Below are 16,011 nucleotides of genomic sequence, written 5' to 3' on the forward strand. Positions count from 1 at the left end.
ACACTAGATCGCGTGTTAAGGGTTTGGGTACCGACAGGGCATACACACCTTTGTTTTGTGCTGAAGGAAGGCCATAGAACAGGATGGAGATTACATGGAAAAATAGGGTGTGTAGATAAAACACCATCCTTTTGTGTGTGTAATTCTCATTATGTTTAATAAAGAACTGATGATGAAGAAAAATGTGCTGCATTACTTTGTGGACAAATCACGTGATTACTGAGATCCATTGGAGGACCAGCCATGACAAACCTATTTCACCTGATCGCAAGATATGAGACAAGTGAAATGCCCTCAGACTTAAAGAACAAATAATCCAGATTCCAAAGAAGGCAGGTGTAGTCAGTTGTGCAGATTACTGGCCCACCTGTTAAATAAGTCACAGCTGCAAAATACAATCTCAGTTTATTTAGAGAAAATGAGAAAACTAATACAAATAAATCTTCGAGAAGGTCAGATGGGCCCCAGAGGAATGTAGGAGAATGTGGGACAGCAATGAAAGGCAAACCTAATATTTTAAGTGTTTATTGCTTTAGAGGAAGCTTTTGACAATTTTAACTGGAATACACTCTTGAAATTCTGAAGAAAACAGGGGTAAAATACCAGGAATGAAAGGTTATCTACAGCTTTTACAGAAAACCGACTGCTGTTATAGGAGCTGAAGCACCTGAAAGGAAGGAAGTGAAACAGGGTTGTAGCTTATCTGTCATATTATTATTCAATCTGTACATTGAGCAAGAAGTAAAGAAAAACAGAGGAGTTTGGGGGCCGTAATTTAAGTTCAGGGAGATGAAATAAAAAAAATTCAAGGTTTTCCAGTGACGACGTAATTTTGTCTCAGGTGGCAGAGAATCTGAAAGAGCAGTTGAACATAATACACAGTGTCTTGAGAAGAGGTTATAAGATGAACATTGCGAAAAGTAATATAAGATTAATCAAATGCAGTTTAATTAAATGAGGTGGAGAGTGAAGGAAAAGATTAGGAAAAGACACAATAATAATAGATAATTTTTGTCATGCAAACAGCAAAGTAACTGACAGTGGCTGAACTAGAGGGGAAATGAACTGGACACTGGGCAATAGCAAGAAAGCATTAATGAAAAACAGGAATTTCATAACATTGACTATAAATTTAAATTATAAGGATTGTTTCCAGTAAATATTTATTTGGAGTGGAGCCTTGCACAGGAGTGAAATGTGGGTTTTAAGCATTTGAGACAAGAAGAGGTTAGAATGTTAAAATGTGATGGTTTAGGATAATGTTGGAGATTAGATCAGTAGATATGGTAACTAATAAAGTAGTACTGATTTAGGTTGAGGAGAAAATATTGCATAAAGGAGTTGCCAGTTTGTTGATGGTGGGAAACGTGGGATGTAAAAATTCTAAAGTGAGACACAGCTTGATTACAATATGCAGGTTCAAATTAGTGTAATTTGCAATAGTTATACAGAGATGAAGAGGCTTGCACAGAATAGATTAACATGGAGAGTTGCATTAAATCAGTCTTTGGATTGAAGTCTCCAACAACAGTTGCATATTACATGAAGAGTGCAGTGTTCACTGCAGGTGTCAGATGTTTTGAGAAACCTTTGTCCTTCCGCCTTGGTCTCCTAAAATTGGTGTAAATAATTTTGGTGAGTTTGGGTCTTTTTGCATGACTATCTTTTCAGTATTTATTTATGAGTGTGATTGGGTTGTCCTGCAGTAGGTGCACTTTATTGAATTTATGTAAAACATGTTTCCTGTGTATGTTATTCCTTTTGGATGATCAAATACTGAAACATTCTTTTTGAATTGTGCTAGTTATGCTAGCTCATTTTCATAATAATTTTGAATTTTGTTCCACTTTCTTTTAGAACAAGGTCTACAATTCCCAGTGTCAAACTCATTTCACAGTGGTTCCTAATACCAGTTGACTTTTTGTGTAAAAAAAATTACAAGAGATACAAAAAGTAATTGGCTGTTAGGAGATTGTCAGGTGATCCCCAATAAGGGTGTAGATAGAAGCAGAGAATGACCATATCTTTATTTATTCAACATGTGTTAACTGAAGTATTACTGACCAGGGTCAAGGAATGTATTATGTGCAATTTTTATGTGCAATTTTTCCCTTTCCAGATACAGAAATTATTCTCAGTGCTTCTTAGTAAATGGTACACATTATGCAATATGTTAACTAGTGCCATTTTATAGTGTGCATCTGTAAGAAAGTGTTTAAGATTTATACTTTCACTGTGTGTTTTTCATATTTTCTAATATCACAATCTCATTTGGCTTTCCAGAAAGATAAGTACTGTTGGACATGCCATAAAGAAGGAGTTGTTCTGATTTGCCACACATGTCCTCGCTCATTCCACTTGCGTTGTGCTCAAATGGAAACTGTTCCTGGTATTGCATGGATGTGTCCTGAGTGTGCAACCATTATGCATGCAGAAAATGTAGATACCAGGTGAGCATGTTTAATTAATATATTTATGAGGAAGTAATACTTGATGCTATACAAAACAAAACCTGTAGTACTAGATATTGCTGACAATAATAAATACTATTTTTCATTTAGCAAATGCACACATATAGTAAACATTCAGCCTTTGAATTAAAATGATTGTTGCAAGTAAATTATCTTCTGGTCACTATCATGTTGTGTCTTGACTTGTTACAGCATTTCATTTTCATTTTAGGTCTGCTGCAATGAAGCAATTGAGCTTGGACAGATTTTGCAGCCTGCTTAAATTTGCACTCAACAGGCTGAAGTCTCTTACAGGGGTAAGCAATTAAAACTTCTCCCATCCCTTAAAACAATTCTCTCTCTCTCTCTCTCTCTCTCTCTCTCTCTCTCCCTCTCCCTCTCCCTCTCCCTCTCCCTCTCCCTCTCCCTCTCCCTCTCCCTCTCCCTCTCCCTCTCCCTCTCCCTCTCCCTCCCTCTCCTGTGTGTGTGTGTGTGTGTGTGTGTGTGTGTGTGTGTGTAGATTTGTTATGAAGGGTGATGGTGACTAGGTAAGCTATTGTAAGTGCATTAATGTCAGTTGCCCCTCAGGTGTCTGCCTGCTCAGGTAAGCATAGCTCGTGATGTGTGTGCCCCTCCGCCCCTAACCCACAGTGACACGGCACAAGCAGTGTCGCTGCTGCGTGAGTGGTGTGTGCAGTGGGGCTTGGGCAAGACCCATCTAGGCATTGTGGTGTTGAAAAGCTATACATTATTCAACAAATGTAATAATTTTTTTATTATGGTTTATGTTCACTGATATAGAAAAATATATACTGCATTCCCTATTTCACCCTCATAGGGTGGAATTTTTATTTATTTGTTATGTTTTCATTATATTTTTCTAAAGTAGTCTGTTCTTCCTGACGATTCAAACTCTCCACACCAAATTGATGAAAATCGGTTCAGTAGTTTAGTCATGAAAAATTAACAGAGTTACATTTGCATTTATAGCATTAGTGTGGAAGTACATATTAAACCCATTGAATATTGTATAAGCATTGTATTCATTCTGTTGAAAAATATAATGTAGAACATATCAACCAATAAAAGCATTTTCAAAATATGATGAAGTTCAAAAGTCAGAGAGTAAATTGTGTTACAGGATTAATACGACTACGGTCATTGGTCAGTTTACAGCAGACATAAGACACATAAGAAGAGCAGAAAATGCAGTTACTGTTCTTTTTTTTCCTTTCTCCAGAATGGCAACCATCTTTTGTATAATAAATTACAATCAGTTCAGTGAAAGCCATAGACAGGCAGCAACAGGAGTATTTACAAAACAATTCAACTGCCCTCCACAGTTAATAGGTACCAAAGACGTTATTTGACCTGATGTGTCGTGAACATTGTCCAGAGAATATTTACCTTAATGCTATGTAAAGCAGTTTTTGACAGTGTTCATAACCTTACCGTTAAGTTAATTATGGAGAAATTTGAGTGTTTCAGTACTGAAAAGGACTGCTACCAGAAAATGTGTAGCATGTCAATGGTGCAAAGTTGGTAGCAATACACATGAGCCAGTGGAAGACTTTCCAGAGGCAACAGGCCATTTCTCCCAGACACCTATAGATTCCATGGGCCTCTTTCCATCATCAGAGGCTTATCACCATATATATATATTTATGGCTGTTAATGGAAAGACTTGTTTGGTGGAGGTGACACCTGTCAGTGACATCTCAGTTGAAACAACAGCAAGAACCTTATGATTTTCTATTATAGCTATCCAGCTTGTGTCCCTATGGATCAAGGATGGCAATTTCACTCAACGCTGTTCCTCAAACTATTGGAGCTATGTTGGTTAAAACACCACCATATGTAAGCAATAGCATGTAGATTGTTGGCAAACGAGATTAAAAGCAGCTCTTATGTGCTGCAAGAACAGCTGGACTGCCACACAGCCACTGGTTTTACTGGTCTCCACGCAGCCCTCGAACCTGTCAGTGGAGCAGTGACAGTGGAAGTTGTTTATGGGGAGACTACACATGCTGTTGGAGTTTATTTCATCACTACAGCTGCTCACTAAACCAGCACTACTATTTTTACCGCAATGAGCCAAGAGCCAAATCTGTAAGCTACGCCTTTTGCTAGCATCCTGCCATGGAAACCAAAAAGTTCTAGTCCACAAAGACTTTAAAACATCACTGCATGTCATGCAAAGGACACATGCAGTGCGCCCACCATTACAACTGCCATATTCTGGATCTTTCAAAATTGCCAAACACAATGGCAAGCAATGTGCAACAACAACCCACTAACAGTATCATTGGAATGGGTCAAGCCAGCATTTTTGCTGATGCTAGACATTCTTTCACACCGCCAGGAAACGTGGGACTCCACATCGACATCATCACGCCCTCCATATCAACAACTTAAAACCAAAACAGTAGTTGGCATGATCACTCAGGGTGTATATGACCCGGGACAACTGGGAGATCCGGGAAAAACCTGGGAATTTTTTCATCCAGGAGAAAACCGGAAAAAACCCAGGAAATTTTTAGAATTCCAGGAATTTTTTGTTGTTTTCAGTTAAATTTTTGTCATTTTCAGTTAAATTTTTGTCATTTTCAGTTAAATTTTTGTCATTTTGACTGGTAAGAATCAATACTCTAACGAAGGATATTACTGCATCTCGCTACTGCAGAATAATACTGCAACAGTAAAATGCAAACGAAAAAAATAAAATAAAATAAAATAAAAAATAAAAAAAATAATAAAACATGAATTGCAAAGGAAATGTGCCATATACAACAACAAAACACAGTGCTCGTACAAGTGTTTGCCAACAGCAAAATGTATCAAAGGCTTTTGGAAGACTATGCAATCCTTTATAACAACAAATTGCCTCCGATGAGTGTGACGTCACAACTGTTTACATTAGATTCATTTTAGCAGTTACGAGTGGGCTCATTTGCATGCGCAGTTGAGTGGTGTATGAGTAGTACCTTCTCCCATTTTCTGGCTACAGAAATGTGGCTGCTGCTGTGTAAGCAGCCGCAGAACTCTGTAAGTTGATTTCTGAATTAATCATAAGCCGTGCAGGGTAGCCGTCACGCTTCGCGTGGAAGGGGGGGGGGGGGGGGGGGGCGTCGCAATCTCGATTACAATGGTTCGGAAAGAAACATGTGGTGTTTGGTGGAATTCGAATTTATGCTTTTGTAATACGAAAATATGCAGCGTACATGTTGCTGCACGTAAAAATCTTTCCAAAAGGAGTTTTTTTTCCCCTGAGTTTCATTTTCTAAAGTGCTGGGAAATTCTACATCTGTGTATAAAAACATAACCATTCAAAGGATTGATAAGTTTTACAGTTCCGAGGGAAAATATACTGTCACTTAATAACATGGAAAAAGTGTGTTTTCATCCGGGAGAAAGTGTATTTTTAACTGGGAAATCCGTGAATTTTTTTTCCTTATCCATGTATACACTCTGTCACTACACCCCAGTGTCATTCTCACCTCAGCAAACAAGCCCACAGGAGGTGTCCGAGGCACCTGTGGTTTACACTAGAGCAGGCCGACAAGCACATATAAATAAATACCTGCACTTTCCTATAGCTTTGGTGTACCATGAAGGGGCTGTGTGAGAGGTATCATCTGTGGATAGTGCTTAAAGTGTGTATATTTTTCTTTGGCTTACTGACACTTGTCAGTGTTATATTTCCTCTTTGTTTTCTTTTTTTATAGCTCCTTGTTTACTTTCCATTTCAATGTGTATTCTTGCAATTGCCTGGGATAACAACCCTGTTTGAGTTACTTAAAAGTGAATGTAATTGGTTAATAGTCTATGGATTACAAATGATCTGGCTTCTATGTAAGGGTGGAAGTGCCATACAGCTTCACAGATAACCAGCTGTTGTCAGTTACACACACTCCAGTTGGTTTGTGCCTATGTCAACTGACAGAAAATATCTAAAGACTTCCAACACTTCTCAACATATTGATGGAGATCTGGGCCAATAGCATGCATGCTAGCTAGTTAGCATCTACCACTACTGCTAATGGTACATTACTGACAAGGTGAGACAAGAGAGTAGCTTTTTGTGAACTGGCATTTACCTTTTCAAAGATATGTTGCACCTCTGGAGTCCATGGCAAGGGGTGTTCGTCCATGGTTTGTTGCGTGTCTGTGCTGCTGTCAGTGATACCTGTATCTCTTTTGCTCCCAGCAGGTGTTGGTGGTATAAATTAACAATTCCTAGGAACCTTCTTATCTGCTGAAAATCCATTGGGCATGGGACGTTATCTTTGAGTGGACAAATACTGGCCACAAAAAATTTATGGCCAAGGATTGTTACTTGTTTTGGTGCAGAACACATTCTGTTTCATTTACTATCTAACCATATTTCGGTATCCCGTTGAACACTGCACTAAGCTATGTCTCATGGTGTGCTGCTGTTTGGAAAAATACCAAGATAGTCGTTTAGATAGATGAACATTTAGATAGATGAAACAGAAATTCAAATCCTGTAGCACTTCATCTGCAAAACACTGCACTAACTCAGCGTCATTTCTTAGACAAAATGGCACATGTAGATACTAAAAAAAACTGAAAGATATTAATGACGCGGCCTTCAGTGTCTCCTCTTTTACTGCGGGGATTTGCTTATAGGCTTCTTTGCAGTCAGTCGTGCTGAAAATTGCAGCTGAGGCTAATACATTTGTGAAATCTCTCATATTAAGGACCAGGTAACAGTTAGGAAAGGTACATTCATTCAAATTGTGATTATCTTTGCAGGGCCTCCATGCGCTGTATTTATCTTCACTAGATATAATGATGGAGCTCTTGGATCTGCGTATGATACATGTCTGTAACATTTCCTCAAATTCTGCTTTTGTTGAGGAAAAACAATCGGATGTGAATCTCCTTAACCCTTGAGAAACTGGTTAGCTGGGTGTTGTCTTAATATGGTGCAGTATGCAGTACTTTATCCGAGCAGTCGATAACTTCCTGTCTGGTCTCTGGTATGCTAGTGTGAACCTGAACCCCAGGTCAGCTGCGTTTTCAGTTCACCACATGTTGTAATGGGCAAGTTTTTTGCCACAGTAAATTGGAGAAGTGCGCACACTGGTGCAGTTTTGTTCTATCATCTGATGGTGCTTCCAGGACTAATGATAGCTCCTTCATTTATGATTTGGAGCTTTGTGGAAGTGTGCAGCCTGCTGCACTTGCTGTTGGCCACTGAGGCCATTCAGAAACACTTGGAGCTGTGCGCCTTATGGCCTGACTGCCAAAACACCTGTGGTACGAGCAGACTGGGTAATGTAGTTTCCTATGTGCCATCCATTCGATTCTGCTGGTAGAATGAGGAACGTTTTTCTTTACCTTGACTGATGTGCATCCATTTGTTTACCATCAGTGCCAGTAATTGCTTCTGAAGTGTATCCTGTTGACTTTGCGGACTCTGGAGCCATTCATTAATATTTAATGGTTGTTCCTGTTGAACAGTAGCTGTCTCAACCACTCTGATGTCATTAGTTGCTTGTGTCACCATGGAAATGCATACCTATTCCATCATAGCATGAACTTTGTCAGCTACATCTGTTAAAGAATTAGTAATTTTTGAGAACATTTCTTGTGGAGAACATTGGTTTTTCTGCGTACTTTAAAATGAACATAAACAGTTTCGACCACAAGAAACCTATATTTTTGTGGTTACTGGTTTTGGTCAGTTACTGCCCTTCTTCAGACCTCATACTAAAGTATGAACATAGAATGAGTTCATGGAACATACATCTTGTACAACAAATAACAAAAGAAAAAATTATACCACTTTTGGTAGGTAGTGGCAGTGAACAGAGTAGGCGTTTTGAACTCCATGAATGACAACTACTAAGGAGAGCAATGCAACAGTTAATTAAATATGTGATACTCCACCCACCACACATCAAATTACATCAGCAATAGCCAATCAATCATACAGCCCGTAAAACAGTTCTAACAATAAGGTATATACAGAATGATTACAGGAAAGCTAATGACAAATGAAGAAATAGGTGCCTTATAAAAGTAACTGCTATAAACAGCATTTCATGAGTCTGTGATAAAAATAGATGTAAAAAAGAGATAATCAATCATAATCGGTTGTGAGAACACTAATAGCCATCTGTGAGGATTTCTCACAAACTCGTAGATTGTATGACAGCAAAGGTGGTGATTAAGCGACATTAATGGTTCCATGGAGACAGCATGGTTGTATAAATATGCGCCATCCAGCAGAAGAGGATTTTGTATATTGTATGGTAGCAGGGATGGTGGTTAAGGGACATTAATGGTTCCATTGAGATGGTGTGGTCATATTGATATGTGCTATCCAGCAGAAGATTATTTCAGAGCTGCGACAGCAGGTGGGTGTCGAGTACATACTGGCATGCAGGTCAACATCTAGAAATGCATGCCAGGTATTGCATATTGCTCCTAGGTAGTAGTGGCAGTGGAAATACTGCTTGACTGACACAGTTATTTGCCATCGTAGTGGCATGGAGCTGTCTATGTTCATGTTTCACAGACGATGATTTCAAAGTTACGACAGTGACTACTTGTTACAAAATACTGGTGTGCAAGTAAGACAGCTGTGAAATATGTGTCAGATCCCCCAGATGACATTGGCCAAGCAACCAACAACATAGCATGTAAAGTAGGATACATGATACCTAAAGTATGACAAAATATCAATTATGTCACAAGAACTATGGCATAAAATCTAGTTGACCCATCGGGTAGTCAAAAACATGAAACAAAAAGTGTAAGAAAACTGAAGTTGAAAAGAACTGTGAACATAGTTGATTACAGTTATTCCATACAATAAGAGCACACAGTGTCAGATGTACAGAAATATATGTTACATCACTATGATCTAATACATTGAGGACTCATCTAAGTAGTCATAAATGTAAAACAAACACATGATCAGTCAAAAGTTAAAAGATACTGTGACTGTAGTTGTTTACAGTCATAAAAAGTCAGTAAAATAGCAATGAGCATGATGTTACAATTATTGTTTGGTGAAATGCAAGAGGAATAAATATGAACAGGAGTAAAATAGCATTCTTTAGTTAGTTTAGGGTAAAATCATAGTATTGCATAAAGGGAGGCACTACACACAAACTGGACCTATTAAGATGGTCGCGAATAAAAAATAAGAACATAAGCAGCCAAGAGTTGAAAATAAAATGTTCAAAGTTTATAACAGAATAGATTGAAATGTACAGTTGGAGACTGCAGTAATACCTATCTCAATTTTGGCGTTTCTAAAATATGATGTAAAGATTGCGACAAATAGTGGATTGGACAGAAAGATAGGAACTTCACTACTCATTACAAGGAACACACATTAGGTACGTCTTGTAATAAATCAGTATTTGGCCAACACCTGACACATCACAATCATTCAGAAGGATCTATAAGGAGTAACTTAAAAGTTCTTCACAATGCTATTTTATTTCTGTTCACATGTATGTGTTTCTTCAAACAATAGTTGTAACGTCATGCCCATTGCTATTTTACTGACTTTTTGTTACTGTAAACAATGACAGTCACAGTATCTTTTAACTTTTGACTGATTATGCATTTGTTTTACATTTATGACTACTTAGACAAGTTCTGGGCGTATTAGACCATAGTGATGTAACCTATATTTCTGTGCATCTGACATTGTGTACTCCTCTTGTATTGAATAACTATAATCAACTATGTTCACAGTCCTTTTTAACTTCAGTTTTCTTATGCTTGTTGTTTCATGTTGCTGACGACCTTGGTGGGTCAGTTAGATTTTGTGCCATAGTTCTTTTGACATAATTGATATTTTATCATGGTTTATGTACCATGTATCCTACTTTACTTGCTATCTTGTTGGTTGCTTGGCCAATGTCATTTGGGGGATCTGACACATTTATCGACAGTCGCCTTACTTGCACGCCAGTATTTTGAAACAACCAGCCACTGTCGCAACTTTGAAATCATCACCTGTGAAACATGCACTTAGACACCTCTTTCTAGGAGCAACACTTAATACCTGGCATGCATTTCTAGATGCTGACCTGCATATCAATTTGTGTTTGACATCCAGCCACTGTCGTAGCTCTGAAATCCTCTTATGGTGGATGGCGCATGTCAATATGACCATCTGTTTCCACAGAAACCGTCAACATTGATTAACCACCAACTTTGCTGCCATAGTCTACGAATTTGCGAGAAATTACCACAGGTGGCTATCGGTGTTCTCACAAGCAATTAGGATTGGTAATCACTTTTTTATATATATATTTTTATCACAGACTGATGAAATACTGTTTATAGCAGTTACTTTACAAGGCACCTATGTCTTCATTTGTTATTAACTTTCATGTAATAATTCTTTATATACCATATTGTAACAACTGGGTAGGTCAAAAAATCTACTCACCAAGTGGTGGCAGGAGAACAGACACAAAAAAAAAAGTAAGTTTAACTTGTGCAAGCTTCCAGAACCAGGGGCTCCTTCTTCCAGCAGAAGAGTTGACAGGGAAGGAAGAGGGGTGAAGGACAGGGACTAGAGAGGTGCAGGAAATGGGATATAGTTTGGAAAAGTTGCCCAGGATGCTGGGTCACAGTAGATTGTTGGCGACTGCACCAGATGAGATTTGAAAACTTGAGAGCTTAAAGCTGGAAGACCGGATATTATGCAAGACAGAGATTACTGCTAAAACATCATGTACGAGTTAATAAGAGTGAAAAGCTAAGTGCATTGGATGTCGCAGGGGTGGGAGGGGGGCTGGCAAAAAATAAACATGTTAAAAAATGAAATGTGTAGAAAACTAAAATGGTGTGAAGAAAGTAGTAGTTTCTGCTAAGAAATGCTGAGATGGAAGGTGTTAACATAAATTAAGGCTAGGTAGGTGGCAAGAACTAAGGCCATTTTGTAGTGCTAGTTGCCATCAGCAGAATTATGAGAAACTGGTGTCTGAAGGAAGACTCCAGAAGGCGTGTGTGGTGAAACATGCGTTGAGGTCATGACTGTCATGACTCTGCAACATGATATTGTGTGTTGCTGATATACACCCTGTGCCTATTCCCATTCATTTTAATTGATAAGTGGGTGGTAGTCATGCCAATGTAAAAGGCCAAACAATGTTTAATAACAACTGTATATGACACGTGTCATTTCACAGGTGGCTCTCCCTTTGATAGTATATGTTTTGTCAGTTACGTGCTAGTATAGGTGGTGGTGGTGGTGGTGGTGGTGGTGGTGGTGGTAGTAGGGTGCATAGGGAAAGTCTTGAGTGGGGACGGCCACAGGTGTAGGAGCCATAGCATAGGGAGATGGGTGCAAAAGGAGCATAGATTCTGAACAATGATATTGCGGAGATTGGGAGGGCAATGAAAACCTATTCTAGGTGTGGTGCACAAAATCACAGACAGAGTGGGTCTCATTTCAGGGCATGATGTTAGGAAGTTATGGCCTTGTCGAAGTAGTTAATTAACATTCAAGACCAGGATAGGACTGAGTGACAAGTGGTGTGCTTCAAAACTGTTTTTTGGAGGGATCAGTAGTACCAGGAGTAGACATGATGGCCCATTATATTGTCAAAAATTGATTATTTTCATTGTTTTATTGTAACAATTGTTTTATGGGCTGTATGCAGTTGACATGGCGTCCATAATGCCTGTTCTGTTCACCACCACGGACTACCAGCATGGGTATAATTTCTTCTTTTATTATTTGTTATATAAGATGAATTTTATATGTTACTATTATTTGCGCACATCCTTCTGAACTCATTCTTGTTCATCTTTCAGTATGAGGCCTGAAGATGGTCAGTAACTGACCGAAACTGGTAACCACAGAAATAAAGGTTTGTTGCGGCCGAGACTGTTTATGTTCATTTTCATGTTAAAGAATTGATATCACTTTACTCGCATGTTGGCACAACTTATTTTATTGGAATGGTAGCTGTGTTAGCCAAACATGATGGAAGTGTTGCATCCTGCATTTATACTTGCTTGACAACATTTCTTATGTGTTGCCAGAACTCAATGCTCTATTGCCAAAACATTCAAACTGGAATACCCATTGCATGCATTAGTCTACTGATATACACACTTGGCTGACTAAGGTGTCCCTCTAGTAGAGGTATTGCTGTTGCGAGGGTAGTTTTAATATAATATCCAAAACCATTGTGACTGTTGGCATCTAAGCTGTTAATTGCCACTGCAAATTTTGTGAGATCACTAGTGAAGTTGTTTTGTGTAAACAAGTCAAACATTTCAAACCACAATTCTGGTTTCTGCAATAGGAATTTTGGAATTTGTGCTATCATTCACAGTCAAATTTTTTTCTTACTTCCAGTCTGTCTCGCTTCTTACAGAAATAGCTTAATGATGCTGTGTGTTGCAGTTTAAGTTTTCAGGTCACTAATCAGCTCTTGCAGATCTTGTTGCAGTAGTGAAAGCTATCATTTCATTTGAATATGTTTGAAATCAAGATGTGAAGTCTCTATTTGGTTTTGTACATTGACTTGGGTTTTGCTGTTCCTCTGTCTACCAGAAATTGCCAGTTTATGGGATTCTTTGGTAATAAAAGTGGTAATAATTCAGTAATTTTTATTAATAAATTTATTCAGATGACTGTGAAAATACGCCTTGACAACGGAAAGTAAACAACGAATTGTCAGAAAAGGAAATACAGAGGAAACAAAACATGGGCTAGTCACATCGGTAGACCAAAGAACAATATATACAATTTTAACCATGACCCATGGATGATGCTTCTCACAGATGCCTCAAAAAGTAAATATTTTTCCCAAATTCACACAATAATCTTCAAATCAACAAATGTCTTATACTACACCCTTTTCTAAAATAGCCTCTGTTCTTCTCCAGCATTCAAGCTATCTGCATACCAAATTTCATCAAAATTGGTTCAGTTGTTTAGTCGTGAAAAGGTAACGGACACACACACACTTTCATATTTATAATATTGGTGTGGATATGACGGCTGTATTTGACCACTACATGGCAGTATTGTGGTGTGACAGTACTATTATTTTAAAATTTCTCATTGTTATTGTCAAACAGTAGTAACTTTTAAACTGACTGAGTAGTTTGTTTATAGTGAATGTATAAAGCAACAGTGTGTTAAAGAAAAGTCCTCAAATCACTAGTTGGTAGCTACTTTTATAACAAAGTATCTTGAAAATGGCAAAGCTAGTCGAATGTTAATGTGCTACTGTCATGAGCATTTGCGGAAAGAGATAGCAGGACACTGTGGATCTAAATGATTGGACGTCCACCACTCTTCACAGAACATAGGGTTTGGAGGCTTGTCTGCTCTGCAATGTAGGATAATCTGTGGCATTTCTGCCGAAAGAGCACAATGCTGGTGCGCGCAAAAGTGTTTTGGAGCACACTGTTTATTGCACATTGTTGAACATGGAGCTCCCCAGCCGACCATCCCTATGTATTCACATATTGACCCAATGACGTAGATTACGATTACAATGGGCACAGGACCATCTGGATTTGACTGTGTCAGTCAGTGGAAACGTATCGGCTCTTTGGGTGAATCACATTTTTACTGCGCTAGGTTGATGGTCATCTCCACAAAAGCCATCATTGAGATGAATGGCGGCTCGAAACTTGCATCTTGTCATGGACATAGACTGGTAGGAGCAGTATTATGCTGTGGGAGATATTTTCCTACACATGCATGGGACCTGTAGTAGTAATCAAAGACACACTGACAACTGCTAACCATTTGCATCCCTTCATGCTTGATGTCTTTCCTGATAGCCATGTAATCTTTAATCAGTATAATAGCCCATGTCTTAGAGCCAGAACCATAGTACAGTGGTTTAAGGAGCATTGTAGTGAACTCACATTAATGTCTCGGTGATCAAATTTGCCTGAAATAAATCCTATGGAATCCATCTGGGTTGCTATTGTGTGCCATCACCGCATACACAAATCAGCGGCCTGTTATTTACGCAAAGTACGTGACCTGTGTAGGCATCTAATGCCACATACTTTCACAAACCTACCAACAGACAGTCGAATTGCTGATATTCAGAATCAGTAATGTATTTCATTCCAATGATGGACAAACAAGCTATTAAGCAGGTGGTCAAAATGTTTTGGCTCATCAGTGTACGTGTTATAACTTTCACAAGAATAATTGGTAAATGGCAGTTCACTTCAACATACTTGCATTTCCACGAACGATGAAAGCTTACATAGACAGTATGTGTTCAAGATCATCCACTGTCTTTGCTGAAATACTGTTTTCTCATTGCTGCCACCAATAGATACAAAACATGCTCTAATTTTCAATTAACCATACCTTCTGAGCACGATAGTGTCAGACCTACTTATGTGGAAACACTAAGAACTGTGTATCTCTTGATATCGAATAATAGTCCATGAGAAGTGTGATCAAGTAATTAAAATTTTCAGAACACAGCCTAAACATAAAATGTTTGAGAAATAAATGTTGTGCCCTAAGAAAGAGTACTTGCTGCATTGTTCCTACATGACAAATTCAAATTATGTGCCGTGCTAATATCTCAAATCTCAGCCTGACACACTGATTTAACTGGTTTAACTTGTCACATTTAACTCAAATGAATTGAAAAAAGTGTGATATAATTATTGTTTTACAATGTAATATGTCTTTTTCACCAATGTCTGAGAGACATTTAGGATTATTTAGTACTTGATTATGTGGTGGCTAATAACATGAAGCAGTATATGTTCTTACTGACAGTATATTAGTCAATTCATTGTAATATAATTAATAAAAGAAACTAACAAGAATTTATCTGAAATACACTGTGTGAGCATGTGACTCACGATAAAATAATTAAAACTGAGATTTTTTTGATCTGCAGTAGTGCTTGTATGCTGTGGCTCTTGAAGAGAGTCTGATTTCTGCTGCAGTTCCCTTCTTTCTTTTTCTCTTTCACCTGCGATGAGTGATTTTGATTGCAGCATATAGCAGGATCAGCATTATGAGATTAGAAGAATATGACATAAAACAGGAGCAGGTTCCAAACTCTAGTTGACTAAGTGTCTGTACTGTATTTTGGATGAAGTAGGTTCAGGCATGCAGTCTTTGGCAGTTACTGCTGTATGTCCTGCCCTCGGGCTTGGCATTCATTTGCTGGATACGGGCTAGGTGACCCCAGGGTTCCTGAGTTGGGGACTGGTAAGCACTGCCAGTCCCCCGTCACCATAAGCTCTGGGCATGCTTCAGCGACCTCCATGCGGTGCGGCGGTGGAGCTTTGTGTGTCTCAGGGAATGGGGATCTTGGCTTGACAGCCCAGATCGCGAGGATGGAAGAAACCTCTATAAAAAGCCCTCACTCTCAAGGTGTGCTGTGCGCTGATGGGATGCATGGCTGTTGAGGTGGAACAGTCGTTAGCAGGCAACCTCTGGGGAACCTGCCGCACCTCAGTTGTGTAAGGCTTATTCAGGCACTCAGGGCTCTGTCTGAGTGGACCCTTACTTCCCTAGCTGCTCGTGGGACAGAAATGGATCCTCAGAAAT

The 16,011-nt window shown here is 38.8% G+C and overlaps 1 protein-coding gene across 9 annotated transcripts in view; it reads left to right on the top strand.

Annotated features, from left to right (window-relative positions):
• LOC126334965 (uncharacterized) overlaps positions 1–16,011 on the top strand; it is a 289,683-nt gene that overhangs the window by 113,996 nt on the left and 159,676 nt on the right. For all 9 annotated transcript variants that reach the window (XM_049997738.1, XM_049997741.1, XM_049997739.1 and 6 more), the window contains 2 exons: positions 2,284–2,450; positions 2,683–2,767. In XM_049997738.1, the coding sequence (XP_049853695.1) occupies positions 2,284–2,450; positions 2,683–2,767 (252 nt within the window). The remainder of the gene's footprint in view (positions 1–2,283; positions 2,451–2,682; positions 2,768–16,011) is intronic.

This window comes from Schistocerca gregaria, chromosome 2, assembly GCF_023897955.1.
Source record: "Schistocerca gregaria isolate iqSchGreg1 chromosome 2, iqSchGreg1.2, whole genome shotgun sequence".
In the NCBI taxonomy this organism is placed as follows: Eukaryota; Metazoa; Arthropoda; class Insecta; order Orthoptera; family Acrididae; genus Schistocerca; species Schistocerca gregaria.